The 18,925-nt window shown below is 32.9% G+C and overlaps 1 protein-coding gene across 2 annotated transcripts; it reads left to right on the top strand.

Moving 5' to 3' along the window:
• Positions 1–3,326: 3,326 nt before the first annotated feature.
• On the top strand, positions 3,327–9,969 carry LOC107793477 (TMV resistance protein N-like). Of its 2 annotated transcripts, none has more exons than XM_075228535.1 (5): positions 3,327–4,070; positions 4,865–5,960; positions 6,539–6,829; positions 7,773–9,578; positions 9,736–9,969. In XM_075228535.1, the coding sequence occupies exons 1-4, from the start codon at positions 3,577–3,579 to the stop codon at positions 9,408–9,410; spliced, it is 3,519 nt and encodes a 1,172-aa protein (XP_075084636.1). In that variant the 5' UTR covers positions 3,327–3,576; the 3' UTR covers positions 9,411–9,578; positions 9,736–9,969. The 2 variants fall into 2 exon arrangements, with proteins under 2 accessions (XP_075084636.1, XP_075084635.1); XM_075228534.1 differs by having other exon boundaries at positions 9,719–9,969.
• The last annotated feature ends 8,956 nt before the right edge of the window (positions 9,970–18,925 follow it).

Below are 18,925 nucleotides of genomic sequence, written 5' to 3'. Positions count from 1 at the left end.
CAAGAGGAATTGTCTTAATTGCATAATCTGGAAATTGTGCTCTTATCTTTATTATTTGAGCCAACAATTTCGCAAATGCAATATTGCGAGTTGATAGTAAGCACACATGTGACCATCTTGTAGATGCATCTACCAAAACCATATAATATTTGAATGGTCCACATGGAGGGTGAATGTGCCCACATATATCACCTTGTATACGTTCCAGAAATGCAGGGGATTCCATCCTAACTTTAATAGTTGATTGTCTAATAATTAATTTTCCTTGAGAACACGCAGCACAAGAGAATTCCTTAAATTGAAGAATCTTCTGATTCTTCACTGCATGTCCATGTGAATTCTCAATTATTTTACGCATCATATTAGAACCAGGATGACCAACCGGTCATGCCAAATAATAAAATTATCTTGATTAGTAAACTTCTCGTTTACTACGGCATGTGTTTCAATCCTGCTAATACTTGTGTAGTATAAGCTGGAGGAAAGAGCAAGTAACATTTCAAGCACATATTTCTTACCGGACATTATTGTAGTAATATAAAGATATTCAATCTTTTCATCATTTGTAGTCTCAATATGATAGCCATTTTGGCGAATATCTTTGAAACTTAATAAGTTTCTTTGAGATTTACTGCAATATAGTGCTTCATCAATAGCCAAATTTGTTCCTCCTGGTAGTAATAAATTGGCTCTTCCAGAACCTTCAATTAATCTTGTACTACCGGATATTGTATTAACATTCGCTTCTTTCATTACCAAATAAGAGAAATATCTCTTATCTTTTAAAATAATGTGTGTTGTAGCACTATCCAGAAGACATATATCATCTTTATTAATCTTGAGTCCAACTGAAGACTGGGGAATTTTCATATTCTTCATAAAAAAGACAAATAATACATCATAAGAAATATGAAAGACAAGCAGGAAAAAAAACATTAAGACATACATTAGAAATGTAGAAACTAGCAACACATGATGCATTAGGAAAATACACTCAAGAAAAATAAACTAGTTGCAAACATAAACATAGCAACTTTTATAGCTTCATTCCCCAGTAAGATGATTAGTTCTTCAGTCAATATCCTCAAAGAAGTCCCCAACTTCTAAATGAGTAATATTTGTTAGGCCTTCAAAATCATCATCTTTATATGCAAGATGTGCCTTAGAATCATATTTATTTGAGGGACCTGCTTCATCATCATTATTTTGAAAGGTCAAGTGTGCTTCCACATTATTTTCTTTTTTCTTGAGGGAGGTTTGATAAAGTTTGACAAAATGTTCTGGCATACGACAAATGCGTGCCCAATGACCTCTCATACCACATCGGTGACACATACTAGCTTTACCTTTTGAATGATTAATTTGAGAACCCTTATTGTTCTCCAATTTATTTCCACCATGATGACGATAATTGTTTCGTCCCCTTCCACGTCCACGTTTACGACCATGTCCACGACCACGGTAATTATTTTGTTTTCTTTCAAACTTATCATATGTTGCTACAGCATTCACTTCCGGAAATGGAGCTGACCCAGTGGGACGGGCTTCATGATACTTCAATAATAAAGTATTATTCTGCTCAGCCACAAGTAGGCATGTGATTAACTCAGAATATTTCTTAAAACCTTTTTCACGGTATTGTTGTTGTAGCACCACATTTGAAGCGTGAAAAGTAGAAAATATTTTTTCCAATAAGTCCTCATCTGTGATAGTGTCTCCACATAATTTTAATAGAGAACTTACTTTAAAGATAGCAGAATTATACTCACTTACGGTTTTAAAGTCTTGCAACCTTAAATGTATCCACTCATACCGAGCTTTCGGTAATACCGTAAGTTTTAGGTGGTCATATCGATCCTTCAAATTAATCCATAATTCAAGTGGATCTTTTACGGTTAAATATTCAGTTTTTAACCCTTTATGTAGATGATGACGAAGAAAAATCATGGCATTCGCTTTATCCTGATTTGATGCTTCATTTCCTTGTATAATAGTATTTCCAAGACCTTTAGCGTCAAGGTGAATTTCAGCATCAAGAACTCATAATAAATAGTTCCTCCCGGTGATGTCAAGTGCCACAAATTCAAGTTTTGATAAATTTGACATAGTGAAAACTATCATAAAAGATGAATAAGTTAAAGAAATAATTATAATAATAAACAATTAATGAAAACAAAACGATTAAGGTAAAAGAAATGAAAATAGAGCTATATCATGTTAACAATCTACTATTTCATTTTATTCTTGCCATAAAGTAGAAATTACATACTTGTTTCATTTCACTTTATATTATTGATATATATGTGTTAATAGAACTGAACGTGACTAACATTATTTATATGTTCCAATAAATATAAAGTAATTAAACTATAAAATTATTGCTTGTCAATTTATTTCTCACAGTTCTTCAAAATGCATTAAAGATATGTTTTGATCTAGGGAGTTCATGAATATTATAAGTATGACATTAATGTATAACTAGTTTGATGACTTTGAGGTCCTCTAAGAGTTTAGCACGGAAGGAAATAGTTATTTTATCACTGCAATGTACTTAAACTATTTAAGATGCCCAAGCGCACAAGTAATCTGCAAACAATGAGCATATGATATGTATGCCATAAATAAAATGATTATAATGATACATACCTTAATAAAATATGGCTCAACTTAGCGGGAGTTAAGAATAAAATTAGAGCTTCGTGCTAATAACGTGTTATAAAATAAAAGCAATGCAGTAAAATGTAAACAAGAAGAGATAGAGAGAATTGAGAAGTGTTTTCTTCTTTCACTTTGGTGTAATTTTTCATTGCAATTACATGACCTTTTATAGGCATAAAAAGTAAAGATGATGGACATAAAATAGGAAATTTAATCTTTAAGTTATTCACAACATGGGCATCCAATGTAGCATCCAATGTAGTATCCAATGTAGTATCCAAAGTAGTATCCATTGTACAAACTATTCATAACAATTTTATACATTTTAGAAAACCCAGTAGTAACAATAATTCACTTCACTTGACTAGGTCCAATACTAATAATCTTATCGAGCAGACCCCATCTCATACAAACTGTTCCAAACCAATAATTCTTATCTCTTCCAACACCAATAATTCTTAGGAGTAGAGCCCATCTCATACAGTAGTACTATTTTTGATTAGTACAATTGTTGTCTGTGACTAAGAAAATTACTGGGATTTTAGCTGTCTCTTGTGTACATATTACAGTGGAATTTGGTGCACGGAGAGTGTGTGGTCTTTGAAGGAATTTCTTATTTCCTTCTATTAAAGTCCAAATAAAACAAAATAAAAATAATTCAAATCAACGGGAGTAGAGCATTAAGAAGAAGCTTCAAATAATTTCCTACCACATTAAATATTACAGTATGTATCACTTGACTAGGTCCTATACCAATAATTCTATGGAGTAGAGCCCAACTCATTCAAACTTTTCTTATTTGAAGTGCTACTAATTGTTTATTTCTTTCTCTCCTATTATCGTCAGTTGATCTCTTACCACAATTACAATTTATCCACGTATAGGTTTTATTTTCTTTTCAGAAAATTCATTGAATCAATGGAATCATCTTCTGCTTCTGCGAGTACTTCACAGTTTTTTCGATGGAACTACGATGTTTTTCTAAGTTTTAGAGGTGTAGATACACGGAAATCATTTACGAGTCACCTGGGCGAAAACTTGAATATGAGGGGAATAAAAACCTTTCAAGATGATAAAAGTCTAGAGCATGGCGCATCCATCCCAGATGAACTCTGTAAAGCTATCGAGGAGTCTCAATGTGCACTCATCATTTTCTCAAAGAATTATGCAACATCGAGGTGGTGCTTGAATGAACTAGTGAAAATCATGGATTGCAAGTCCCAGTTTGGACAAACTGTCATACCGGTCTTCTATGATGTGGATCCATCACATGTTCGGAATCAGAGGGAGAGCTTTGCTGAAGCATTTGCCAAACATGAAACAAAGTATAAGGATAATGTCGAGGGAATGCAAAGATGGAGGATTGCTTTAACTGCAGCGGCCAATCTCAAAGGCTGTGATATTCGTGACAAGTGAGTTAAAAACACATAATTGCTCATAAAAATGGAGTAATTTCCATTCAGTTTTGGATGATTATGTGAAGACTAATACATATTCTACTATAGAACAAAGAATCTATACCTCCAAAATGAGTTAAACGGAATCGACATTAAACTTGGCCATAGATTTTGGCTATTTTTAAATAAAATAAATTGAAAACACTATTTATTTCATGGAACATGACCGTTTTTGAAACAAATTTAATTTTTTTTTCAAGTTACCAAAAACTGGTTTAGGACATTTTTTGGTGAATTTTTCTCTTCCACACACAAAATTTCAAGTTCTTTTCTCCAAATAAAATGCATGTCCAAACAACTTCAACTTCTAAAACTTATTTTTCAAAAATTCGTTTTTCAAATTACAGCTAAATCTATGTCCAAACTCTAACTAAATAAATATATCATATTTACAAAAATAAAAATAAAAAGGTGGAAACTTAATCACTTTGTTTTGCTAAAAGTACTGCATGCACAATCTAATTTCATTGATTGTCATTTAAAGGTTAAAAACTATTTTTATTTTATATTTCCTGAAAAAAAGAATAATGGTTGATTATGTATGTTTTTATCGGTAAGAACGGATAGTTCCTATCAATTTATTTACTCAATGACATTATTACGTAGATAATATTTTGATTGATAATTCAGGAGATTGATTTATGTGCACAGTCCTTTTTATCATAATTCTTCACTCTACATTGTGAAATACCTCTTGTAATTCTTGACTATTTACCTGTATATATCGGCAATCTTCTTAAATTTTGTAGGACTGAAGCAGACTGTATTCGACAGATTGTTGACCAAATCTCCTCCAAATTATGCAAGATTTCTTTATCTTATTTGCATAACATTGTTGGAATAAATACCCATTTAGAGGAAATAGAATCCCTACTAAGGATAGGAATCAATGATGTTCGGATTGTGGGGATCTGGGGCATGGGGGGAGTGGGTAAAACGACAATAGCTAGAGCTATGTTTGATACTCTTTTAGGAAGAAAGGATAGTTCCTATCAATTTGATGGTGCTTGTTTCCTTAAGGATATTAAAGAAAACAAACGTGGAATGCATTCTCTTCAAAATACCCTTCTCTCTCAACTTTTAAGGGAAAATGCTAATTACAATAATGAGGATGACGGAAAGCACCAAATGGCTAGTAGACTTCGTTCTAAGAAAGTCCTAATTGTGCTTGATGACATAGATGATAAAGATCATTATTTAGAGCATTTAGCAGGTGATCTTGATTGGTTTGGTAATGGCAGTAGAATTATTGTAACAACTAGAGACAAGCATTTGATTGGGAAGAATGATGTAATATATGAAGTGACTGCACTACCTGATCATGAATCAATTCAATTGTTCTACCAGTATGCTTTCAAAAAAGAGGTTCCAGATGAGTATTTTAAGAAGCTTTCATTGGAGGTCATAAATCATGCTAAAGGCCTTCCTTTAGCCCTCAAAGTGTGGGGTTCTTCCTTACATAAGATGGATATAACTGTGTGGAAAAGTGCTATAGAGCAAATGAAGAATAATCCTAATTCAAAAATTGTTCAAAAACTCAAAATTAGTTATGATGGATTAGAGTCCATGCAACAAGAGATTTTTCTGGATATAGCATGCTTCTTACGCGGGGAAGAAAAAGATTACATCATGCAAGTTCTCAAGAGTTGTTATTTTGGAGTTGAATATGGATTGGATGTCCTAATCAGAAAATCTCTTGTGTTCATCACTGAAGATGGTAAAATTGATATGCATGACCTAATACAAGAAATGGGTAGATATATAGTGAACTTTTCAAAGGATCCGGGAGAACGCAACAGACTATGGCTCGCCAAGGATTTTGAAGACGTGATGATCAATAATACGGTTAGTTAGCTAAACAATGCGAGATTATTTGATTACTAATTTTCATATTACAAAGACATATAGGGCAGTCAATTTCAATTATTTATTCATCTTGCTTCATACTCTTGCAGGTACGTAATTTCAGTTGTTTACTTTAGTTAGTAGGAGAAGCAAAAGTAATATTAATTGCCTAATTAGTTTTAAAAAAGACATTAATTGCCTAAATCATTAAGTAGCATCTTTAATTTACGTTGCGTAATTTGTTTTTCTTATATTTTTTAGCGATTGATTAGTCCAGCTAGGAGCCACTTAATCTGTTTGATCCAATTTTATGCTTTGGACTAACTTGAAAATTTTATGACATTTTATTACATAATAACTCAAGCAGAGAGTCAGTTTACCATTTTTTTAAAAGTCACTACAATTTATTGGTATTGTTTTAATTACAGTTTCTTTTTATCGCAACATTAAAAGCTTAAAAACTTGACTCTAATGAACTTCTAAGAGAAATGTAACATTAGAAAATAGAACTATAGAATTAATTGCAAAAAATATTTTTCTAAAGTAACATCAGTATTTCCTAATAATCTTCTTACCAGGGTACCATGGCAGTGGAAGCAATTTGGGTTTGTGAGGCCATGAATTGGGATACAATTCGTACACTACACTTAGGCAATGAGGCTATGAAAAATATGAAAAGGCTTAGGATATTAACCATAATGAGGTTGTGGTCCTTTGATGGCTCCATTGAGTATCTGCCCAACAGCTTGCGTTGGTTTGTCTTTGGTGGCTATCCTTGGGAGTCATTCCCAGCTGAATTTGAACCCAAAAAGCTTGTTCACCTTGCACTCACATCCAGTTCACTGTGTTATTTATGGACGGGAACAAAGGTACAATAGTTGAGTCTTATTTTACTTTTATTTTTCTTTCTAACTATCTTTTATCTTTTAATTTAGTGATAATGAACAAATATTATTGCTTTTGTCACGTATTATTTGAGGTACTTTCTATTTTTGCTTGAATTACGATGCATGTCTTTAAATGAACAAAAGTTATTAATTCCCTAGGCTCAAATTAATGTATTTCCATCTCAAAAAGTTTATTGTAATTTATATTATTTGGGGTTGTTCTCTCAATATTATTGTAAAATCTCTCTATCTTTTTTCTTTAAATCATTCCATTATCATTTTAACTAAGAAGCTCAACTTAAAAACTCATTCAATTATTTCTAATAATAATATTAGATTCATATGAATTTCATCCTAGGTTGTATGTAGTGGGACGGAACTCGGAAGGAATAATTATTAGTAAAACACAGGGAGTTTATTATGTACAACTATTTTCTCGAATGACCTATATGCTTTCATACATTGCTTCCGGATTTAATATTTGGGTTTTCCCATTTTATATTACACTTTTTTAAAGAATCAAACACTTTTCTCTTTGCTACAGTTTTTTCCAATCATTTTAATTAAATTTAACAATATTTTTTATTTATAAAATATTTTTATTTAGTTTCTGAACATGTAATTTTTCATGTATAATAAATAAACTTCTAATTTCACACTAAATAATGCGTTGGACCTCATAATTCAAATGCTATCAGTCATTTGTTGTCGAGGGAGTAATAAGTACTTTTTAGGAATGCTAGCAACAAGTAATTAAGAAATCAAGAAAACAGAGGTCATTTGATGCCCACAAATACAAATGAAAAAATAAAACAGTTTCTAAATTTATAGATAGCCCCACTAACCAAATATTTTATTATTGGAATCCAGCAGAACAGCAAAATAGGTTCTTTCTTTTTTCTCATTCTGTCTGTGTTCTGAACAGGATTTGCCGTCTCTACGGAGGATAGATCTCATGCGGTCTAAAAGACTGATGCAAACACCAGATTTCACGGGGATGCCAAATTTGGAGTATGTGAATTTTTATAAATGTAGTAATCTTGAAGAGGTTCACCATTCCATGGGATGTTGCAGAAAACTCATTCGGTTAAGTTTGGGTTATTGTAAAAGCCTTAAGAGGTTTCCATGTGTTAACGTGGAATCTCTTGAATCTCTCAGTTTAGGATATTGCTCAAGTTTAGAGAAATTTCCAGAAATCCACGGGAGAATGAAGCCGGAGATACAGATTCACATGCTAGGCTCTGGGATAAGGGAACTACCATCCTCATATTTTCAGTACCAAACTCATATTACCGACCTACATTTGAGCTTTATGAAAAACCTTGTTGCTCTTCCAAGCAGCATCTGTAGGTTGAAAAGTTTGGTTAGTCTAAATGTGTGGGGTTGCCAAAAACTGGAAAGTTTGCCAGAAGAGATAGGGGATTTAGACAACTTGGAGGAGCTTTATGCCCGCTGTACTCTAATTTCACGACCTCCGTCTTCCATCGTACACTTGAACAAACTTAAAATCTTGAAGTTTGGAGGCTTCAAAGATGGAGTGTACTTTGAGTTCCCTGCGGTGGCTGCAGGATTACGATCATTGGAAGATTTGGATCTCAGTGAGTGCAATCTAATAGATGGAGGACTTCCGGAAGATGTTGGATCCTTATCCTCTTTGAAAGAGTTGGATCTCAGTAGAAATAATTTTGAGCATTTGCCTCGAAGCATAGCCCAACTTGGTGCTCTTCAATCCTTAAACTTATCAAATTGCGAGAGGCTTACACAGCTACCAGAACTTCCCCCTGAATTAAATTTATTGCATGTAGATTGTCATATGGCTCTGAAATTTATCAATTATTTAGTAACAAAGAGAAAGAAACTACAGAGAGTGATATTCCCTTATGATGAGGATGATGAGGATGATGCACACAATGATACTAAATATAATTTGTTTGCACATGCCCTGTTTCATAATATCTCTTCCTTGAGGCATGACATCTCTGCTTCAGATACCTTGTCCGAAAATGTGTTTACCATTTGGAATCCTAAGAAGAAGATCCCAAGTTGGTTCCTCCTTCAGGGAACGAATAGTAGTGTATCGGTCAATTTGCCTGAAAATTGGTATATACCTGATAAATTTTTGGGATTTGCTGTATGTTACTGTGGCAGCTTAATTGACACCACAGCTCAATTGATTCCCGAATGTGATGATGGGATGTCGTGCATGACCCAGAAACTTGCCTTATCAGAATGTGATACAGAATCATCCGACGACTCAGAACGGTATACACCAATTCATTTTTTCTTGGTACCTCTTGCAGTCTTATGGGATACATCTAAGGCAAATGGCAAAACACCAAATGACTATGAGATTATTAGGATATCTTTTTCTGGAGAAATGAAGGACTATGGACTTCGTTTGTTGTATAAAGAAGAAGCTGATGATGAGGCCTTGTCACAAATGAGGGAAAATAACAATGAAACAACAGAACATTCCACTGGGATAAGGAGTAGCAGATCTGACCATAGTGAACACCATGACTCCGTGACCGATGAATCCAGTTGCTGCTGTCACATACTGTAATAACATTAGAAACAAAGGTCACACTCTAATGAAAGTAACTTGCAAGTTTTGAAGCGCTTTGCTCTAAAGTCGGTGGCATTGCCTATGAAGAGCATATGTTTCCTTTGTTTGTAGCAGAACAACTGGACTCTTGGCCTGAGAAAGAGATTCGCGAGAGAACTTACTTGGGTATGCTATAATCCATTCTTTTTAAATCTACATATATCTATACTATTTACTGCTCTTATTAGTAAAGGTGACGTGACGCCTCTCTTACACCAGAATAATAGTCTTGTGAAATGAAATCACATCTTCGCGTTTGCTGACAGGTAAAAACCAATTGCAGATGAATGTTGGCGAAGCAAGAAAGCTGTGCCAAAAATGGATGGATGAAAGAAGCCTTGGAACTGTTCTTCCTTTGGGATGTAGAGCTCAACTAGTCTTGTATTCTCTTCATCAGAAACTGATGTTCACCTAAAATATTGTGTTTTCTTTTTTCATAAAAAATTCCTGAAAAGGAAAAATCTGTTTCATTTGGAACATCAATCACAGAAGTACATGCATGTTAAGCTTTCCAAAACTTCAAAACCTTTTTCAGAACCAATTAAGGACTCACAAAATAGACTAACTTCTGCCATATAAGAAGGATGAAAAGAAAAATCGGTTAAATAGAGTAAAATAGGATTGCTAATGATGCAATTAATTACTTTCAAACTAGATCTTTGAATAAAAAATCTTGATTATCTATATGTCTCACCAGAATCCATTTCGGATGAGGATGTTTTAGCTATATTCATAAACCGAATCTCCATTTATCTGATTTACCTTGGTGACAGATCAAAAAGATGATTTGTTTATAAAACTTTTTGCATCTTTTCAATGATAATTATGTGATTATAAATTTTTTTATCTTCATATGGAATATATACGCAACGTGCTTGCCCAAAAACTAGTAGAGCAAAATAAGAGCGAGCTATTTTTAAGTTTAAATTTTTTAACAAATTATAGCACTTATGTTATTATTGTTATGAAAATTAAAAATTAACGGTTATCCACAAAGCCACACTTGATGTTCAGATTTCAGATCAATAGAACTTATACCTTATAAACACATTTCTCTATTATCATTTCAAGATAAGAAAAGACAATAGAAAGGACTAATCTTTATTCTATTATGAATTGACACAGCTCACCATTTTCATGAATTTATAAACAGAAAAGTGTTTTAAAGAAGTTTTTAGTTTTAATCACTTTTTTTCCAAGAAACCAGAGACTGAGGGTGACAAAGGTCTAGTCTTTATTATGTTAAGAACTTAGAGAGTTCACTTTATTATAAATTTATGAAAAGAAAAGTGTTTTTAGGTGTTAATCACTTTTTTTTCAAGAAACCAGAGACTTAGAATGAAAAGGTCAAATATTTATTCTGTTAAGAACTTACCCAGTTCACTTTATTCATGAGTTTATGAAAAGAAAAGTGTTTGAATGTATCTATCTAAGCCTCGAGGTGTGCGCAAGCTGCTCGGACACCACCATTATAAAAAAGAAAGTGTCTAATGAAGTATTTAGCTGTTAGTCACATTTTGTTCAATGATAAGTTGTATGCAGAAGGAAAAAGATTGTTCCTCGAAGTTGTATGCAACACTAAACAATTGATGTTTCATTTTATTGTTTCCAGTCTTTATTATCTTTCTTGTGCCTTGATTCTTTCTTGTTTCCCGTCTTTATTATCTTTCGTCCTTTTGATGTTTTGCAGTGTATTACCTTTCATTCGTTAAAGAATTTTAGAGTTGCAATCTCAACATGTCAGTTCGCTTCCCTCAGGACATGTAAAAGGTGTCTCATAGAATCTTAAACCAGTCCATCAAAATTGCAGTCTTTATACACTAGCAATGAAAGGCAATATGTTTCTTTGCAATTTGAGAAATTGCCTAAAAATCAACTAGAGGAAGAAAGTACATATTTTTTCGGCCTCGAGGATCTGTCATGAGTAATGGAAATTACAAACGGAACATGAGTAAGCTTCATCTGTGTGACATTCAAAGATGACCTGTGCCAAGTTCAACAGCTTTGTTGAAAAATGCAAGTTCAGGCTCAGAGATAGAAACAGATTTCCGGGTATCCTAAACTGATAAACGTACAGAGACCTGATCCGAAATGTTTTTCCATTTGCAATGTTATCTAAATATGCAGGGAAAACAGTTCCGGGTGTTTGTACTTCATCAGTTGGTTTTTGTGGGGTTTGGTAGGGCAACTCTTTGACGCATAATAGTTGCAAGAAAACTCAGGCTGCTTCGAGTCTTGACAGTGCAGATGAAAAGCTTTTTGTAAAAGCATGTGTACATGTAAAAGAAAACTCATGTCGCGGCCAAAATACATAAAGAAAGGAGACTTTTTTCAAAGTGGTTTAGGTAGCTCAATTAGACTGAAAATCATTGTGTGGTTTGAATTCTCACCAAAGAAAAGGATGCGAGGTGGAGGAATTGGTCAACTCATCAGACTCATGACCTAAAAAATACAGGTTCGAATCCTGTTCCCGCCTAATCAATGGAACATTGTTCACTAGGATAGAAGGCAGATAATGCAAATTGACAAAGTGACGTTAAGCATTCCTAGTGGTACAAAAAGAGGGGTCATGATAATATCATCTATGTCTGTACTGCTCTTCGTTGAGTAGATTTGATAAGACATCATATCAGGACATAATCGATGTGACCACTCCCTTGGGCTTGCCGCCCTGCTCTTCGAGTTTTGGCTTGCAAGTATATGTTGGAATTTGGTGCAGGGAGGGTGGGTGGTCTCAATTGAGGTTCTCCACAAACTTTTTGGTGTACATATTACAGTAGTTGATTCTTCTGAGTAAATTAATGTTCAGGCATGTATAGAATTCCTAGAAGTTGGAGAATGTGTTCATCTTTTCTGCCTTTGTATGGCTTAACTGACTTATCACAAGCACCTTATTTTCTAAACTTCTCCTGTTTTAAATTAGCTTTACTGTGGATTTACCTGCAGTTGCAATCACTTAAACTGGAGCTTGAAGAATCAAAGGTTAGGTTATATCAGTTGTCTTTCATTGACAATCCTATATGTTTCTCTGGGATGTTTCAAACATTACGAAACTGATTTTTGACTGCACATGGATTATCAGTTGCATTTACTTTTTCATTTGCATCTGCGTAGAACATTATATGAAGCTCCCATAATTTATTTATTGGTGTTTCATACTGTCAGTATAACATAATTTAATGCTTAACATTTTAATTTCAGGAAGCCTATCAAAAACATTTTGAGGAATGGCGTCAAAGTCAATCTGATTCCAAGGATGGTAGCTCAACCAAGTATCACTCAATGATGTAGCTTCAATATGGACGCAGGTGGTTGGTGGTGCAAAGAAAGATAGAACCTACAGTCTTGGATCACAACATATTATTGACTAGTGATGCGAGTTATTCGCAGAATCACGAAGAGGTGGAAGAATTACGAAAAAAAGATGAAGAGTTGAAGGAGGAACGGGAAAAATATCTCGCAAATTTTAACAAATTGCAGAGTTTAGTGGAGAAACTTATGAGCATGCGTCAATTTGATCCTTTGAATGGAGAGGATGACAGGGATAATGAGTTTTAGTTTGTTGTGGTTGTGATGTTTGAGACATTGTTATTTGTTGTGGTTGGATGTTTACACTTGACTATGATTGTAATGTTTTAGACTAGATTGAATGGTGCTTGGATGTTTAACTTGTGTTTGGATATTTTTGTTACAAATATTTATGTTTTCTATAATTGTTTGCATTTTATGGATTTGATTAGTTGAAATAGTGGATTGATTGGTTGGGATGGTGGATTAATTGTTTAGTTGATGTATATTTGAATTGGCACGTGGTGGTTTTTAAAACAATTGAAATTTGTCAAAAAATTCCCAGCTTTCCGACCACGGTAGTCGCAAAGTGCTTCAAAATTTTCCAGATTCAGGACATTTGCGACTGTTGTAGTGGGAAAATTAAATAAAAAATAATATTAAATTAGATTTGCGACCGCAGTAGTGGGAAATATAAATAAATAAATAATATTAAATTAATTTTGCGACCGCAGTAATGGGAAATATAAATAAATAAATAATATTAAATTAATTTTGTGACCACAGTGATGGAAAAACTCAAATAAAATAAAAATATCTGAGAAAGTTGCGACCACTCAGGTGAGAAAGAATAAAGAAAATTATAACTATATATACTAGTGGGAAAGTTAATATAAAATCAAAATTTAATTTAAATCGATTGTGTCCGCGTCAGTCGTACAGTTGGCGACATTTATTATTTGTTTTTCTATTTTGACTTTGCAACCGTTGTAGTCGCAAATTCAGACCATCTATTTTGCGACTACAATTTTTCGGTCCGAATGTAGTCGGAAATTAGCATTTTCTGACCGCATTCCAAACAATCAACTAATATTTATGCACCTTTTCTTCTTGGTTCTTGAACAAGTCGAGTTCTCCTTTGAACGACAAATATTTAGTTATCAATTATGTGTCATGCTATGATAGGGAAATCTATGTCCTTTCAGGATATTGTCGAGCTAATAGCTAGTGTGCTTTTAATGGATAAATTTACAGGTTCTGTATATTGGAATTTTAGGACAGAGAAAGCAGAGTACAAGGACTTCAGACCTGTCCAGGCTCTCCAATTGGAAAATTAGATATGTCACAATAGCATCTTACATAATCAAGAAGCATATATTTCAATTCCAAACCATGACGAAATCTATACGATGTATATTCTGTCTTATGGTTTTATTCTTTGTTTTTGCGTAGTTTGTTACTGAGAAGACATTAGTCTGATGCTCCTGGAGTAAAAGCTGAATACCTCTTGTGATGGATTATTATATGCAGCGGAAGCAATCCCAGTATCAAAATCACATGTAATTTAGACAACTAGCATAAACGGGATTTCACGGGTTACCTCTTGAAGCGTGAACATATCTCTTCTACCACGTGAGTCTTCAGTTCCATAACTTCTCAATGGAATCTCCATCACCCGCACAATCGTGATCCTCGAACGTTCCACGGTCTTCTACTGTGTTACCCAAATAATACCCGAAAATAGCAATTTCGTGTGGGCGAAATTTCTAGGAAAACTTGGCTGAAAATTTTAGCCACCATGTACTCCTCCCTCTAGGTGGAAAACCTTATGTATTTATAGCACAAGTTTTAAGGGTTAAGACCCTTTTCCAAAACCTGTTAAGTTTTCTTTTCCACCAGAAAAAGGATTCCTTTATTTCCTATTATTTAGGCACAGTAGGGACCACAGAATTTAATTAACAAGGCTTCCAATTATGGAATTAATTTGTAATTTTCGAAATTAATATCCACCATAATTAATTACGAATTATTCCACTAAAAATTCGTAATTACACTCCTTATTCAATTTCGAAATTCATCCATTAAATCTTATTTAACTCCCCATGTTAAGATTCAGATACGAATCAGTTAAATTAAATTATTGACGATTTAATTTATTGATTATTTCCTTTAGACTTTCACTTAACTTATTTCATGTGTCGGATACAAAATCCACCGGCCGGGTTTACACATGAAAACTTATAAGCTTTCATAAAGGTATATCATCAATCTCTAAACTGAGACATGGATTCCATCAACTAACTATTACTTCGCCAATGTATATTATTATTATCCAATTTACCAGGCATATTGACCCACGAAAGAATCTCGCCTTTTAATAAATCAAAACAATAATAATATACACAGCTAATAATAATTATATCAAGATTAAGAGTATAAGTACATTTAATGGCTAGAGAGTTTATTTTATTAAGTCAGTATAAAATACTTATCTCTACCTGGTCTGTTCAATACATACAAAATGTACTAGCACAAGAAGTTGGAATGAAACCATTCCCATAATCAAGATTAATTATATTTAATCTTGTGCTACAATCATTCCTGATGGTTTGTCCAATTCCATCATTAGATTGTGAACTCAAACTTTATACTTATAAGAACCGATGATTTAATCTTCCGTGTATAAGCTAAACTCTATACACTAAATCATCTACTATATAAGCAAAGGACACAGACTATTATATGATCTATTTAAAACTTTATTAAAACTGAATAAACAATTATTTCATAATAAATACTATATCTAAACCAAACTCATGGTTAATAGTATATATCCCAACAATCTCCCACTTAGACTTTTAACCATGATAATTATTAGAATATACTATATCCAAATGCATGGTTAATAGTATATGCCCCAACAATTATCTCCCACTTAGACTCATAACCATGCATCTACAACTTTCTCAGGCATTCTTTTACATGACTATTAAAAGTCTTCACCAAATAAGGTTTTGTTAAAGATTCTTGCCAAGTTATATCTGATGCAATATTTGTCCAGTAGTACTTTGTCGTAATTATCTAGTTTGGTATTTAACTCTTCAGAGATCCTGTTACCGAAACTATCCCAAGAATAAACACTGAACTATAATTTTCTTTAGCTTTCTCCCACTAAGACGAAGTACCACTAATATTACCTTCGTTACCTCACAACATTGAAATATTAGTGACTTCTTACTATAGTGTTCAATGTTCAAACATCACTCCCACTCGATAAAGGCATATTATGTCTATTAACGTTCTCCCAATACTTAAATGCAATGGAACGTCAATTCTGACGTGTGGGTTTTGATGTTCTTGAACATCTAGTTATTTCTTTGCCCAATTCCTGTAAAAATAGTTTACTTCTAGGAACATGTTTTATTAAACAGTCCTTATCTAGAAAAATGCATTTGTTTTAACAATTGCCTTATTTTCTTTAGGACAATAAAATAAAGCTTCATTCGTTTTCTTGGATATTCGATAAACATGCACCTATCCATCCTTAGTTCCAACTTACATATCTGCTTTCCCTTTCAGCACATATGCGGGATAATCCTATATCTGAACATGCCACAGACCAAGCTTACATTCAGTCCACAGTTCTATAGATGTCCCAGGTACTAGCTTAGAAGGAACTAAATTCAGAATGTAATTTGAAGTTTCCAGGAAATATTCCAAAAATAAATAAGGCAAATCTGAATAACACGTCATTAGTCTATCCATATCCAAAAGAGACTTATTTCTTCTTTCTACTACACGACTCTATTATGGAGTTTACGGTGTAGTCAATTGAGATGTAATCCCTATTCTGATATGTAACTAAAAAACTCTTTAGAGAGATGCTCGCCACTACAATCAAATTGTAGTAACTTAATATATTTCTTTGGTGCTTCTCTATTTCAAGTCTTAAAAACCTTGAATTACTTAATTCATTAAGACTTACAGTGCATCAAATAAATATATTAATATTTTGAGTAATCATTTATGAACGTCATAAAATACTCAAAATCTATCTCTTACGAGTATGTTCATTTAACCATACAAATCAGAAAGGATTCATTCTAGCTTATCACTAGTTTTATTTCCTTTTAAAGGGAAACATATTTTAGTCAAATTTCCTTCCAAACAGGATCCACAAGTTGGTAATGCCTCTACTTTCAATGAACCTTAAGGTCCATACTTGACCAACTTGAAATCCTATCCAGATTAATATGACTTAGATAAAAGTGCACAGATAAGTTTTACTCAATTTTGAAGAACATATTCTCTTATGAGGTAGACTAATATTGTTCTGTTCAGGAGAGACATCAATATATAATAACAAGGTCATGCATTCATGTACCACAAGAGATAAAGTGTTTATTAAGCTCAATAACTCAAGAGTTATTCGAAAAATAAGACAAATATACATCTCTTATTTTGCCCAGAAACCGGAATTAAATTCCTTCTAACAAAAGTACATATATTGCATCCTTAAAATTAATGCCTTATCACTAAAAGAAAATTTTAACAAGTAATACGACAAATTGCATAAAATCATTGTGGAGTTGAGATAAAAATATTAAATAGATCATAATAAGTCAAAACACTGAATAGTAAAATTCAGACTGCATTCAATATTTATATACATACATGCATCTGGAATAATAAATTTCGATGGGAAAAGAATTATTCATACAAAGTATATTATATAATGCAAGAATTATACAATCCAAAAATAAATAGAACCAACTCAGATGGAGAGCATACTATTATTTTCAGTCAATTGTATATAACTTTTTAATACAAAAATTTTAAAACAAACTACACATATTTCGATGGGAAAGAACTACTCATGCAACATACATATGCAATGCCAGATTATTCACTCCAATAATTAAAACAGACCCAACTCAGATGGAGAGTATACTGTTAATTTAAGTCAAGTGAACATCATTTTTAATAGCTCTAGTTTCATTGATCCAACATGTATACTCAGATGGAGAGTAAGTACACGATATCAATTACTAGTATTTCACCTAGTGAGCTTACAATAAATTTATCTGATATGGAGGAAGACCTAAAGTCAACGCATAAATTTATTACTCACTTGAAATTAATAGTGGAAGACCATAGAAATATATTTCTATCACCACTTAATCATGATTGTATTGTAGTTACAAAATTACTTCAACCCTTTAAGCTCAGATGGAGAGTTAATACTGGTTATCAATAACTAGTAACTATAGCCAGTGAGTTCATAATAAATTTATCCGATATGGAGGAAGACCTAATGTCAACGCATAAATTTATTATCTCACTATAAATAAATAAAAAAGAAGAAGACCATAGGGGTTTATTCCCATCACCACTTTATCACAACCACGAACTTTTCTCTGAGGATTAAGTTCCATATTTAAAAAAATGCTCAATACCCATTTAAACAGTCTTAAAATACTAAAATTAATATTTCACACTGTATAGTGGTGATTATTGTTGACTGGACTATTTCTGATAAATCTACCAAATTTCATATCAATCAAAAATTGCGACCAAATTTGGAAAATTATCATTTTAAGCATTTTTTAAGAATTTAAAATATGACCTACATTTTTTTTATCATATACCAATTCATGTCAAATCAACATGTGTTATCATGTTCCAGATTAGACATATAAAATGATAGAAAGAATGACTTTTCGTATGTAAATCACATTTTAATCCGTCAAACCTCCAAAAAACTCACCTAAACGATCCCAAATCGTCAAAATACGATGTGATTCACTGCATAGCAGTGAGTTCTTCTTAAATGATCGTTTCCAATGATCCTACCGAATTTCAGGTCATTCAGAGATCATGAAATTCATGATCGCCAAAAACTAGACCAAATTCGAATAATTTTTTTTTTTGGTGTAGTCAGGATTAAATCCATGTGATTTGCATTCTTGCTATATATCATATCAAGTTAAATCATCATGTTTCAGATTTAACACAAATATAACCGATATAGAAAGAATAATTTTTCATATTTATAACAAATTCAATTTAATAAACTGCTTGAAAACCCATCTAAACGACCTCAAAATGCCAAAAAAAAAAACAACATGATTCACTGCATAGCAAGGAGTTTTTTTCACTAGATCGTTTTCGATGAACCCACCAAG

This window comes from Nicotiana tabacum, chromosome 13 (assembly GCF_000715075.1).
Source record: "Nicotiana tabacum cultivar K326 chromosome 13, ASM71507v2, whole genome shotgun sequence".
NCBI classification, from domain to species: Eukaryota; Viridiplantae; Streptophyta; class Magnoliopsida; order Solanales; family Solanaceae; genus Nicotiana; species Nicotiana tabacum.
The sequence above is the reverse complement of the archived record's forward strand: the minus strand, read 5'-3'. Positions and strand labels throughout refer to the sequence as shown.

What these genes read in the sequence shown, in the direction of transcription:
- LOC107793477 (XM_075228535.1), top strand. Translation starts at nt 3,577, where the DNA reads ATGGAATCATCTTCTGCTTCTGCGAGTACTTCACAGTTTTTTCGATGG. An exon ending in GGCTGTGATATTCGTGACAA is followed by an intron (nt 4,071 to 4,864) that starts GTGAGTTAAAAA and finishes TAAATTTTGTAG; the next exon opens with GACTGAAGCAGACTGTATTC. An exon ending in ATTTATGGACGGGAACAAAG is followed by an intron (nt 6,830 to 7,772) that starts GTACAATAGTTG and finishes TGTTCTGAACAG; the next exon opens with GATTTGCCGTCTCTACGGAG.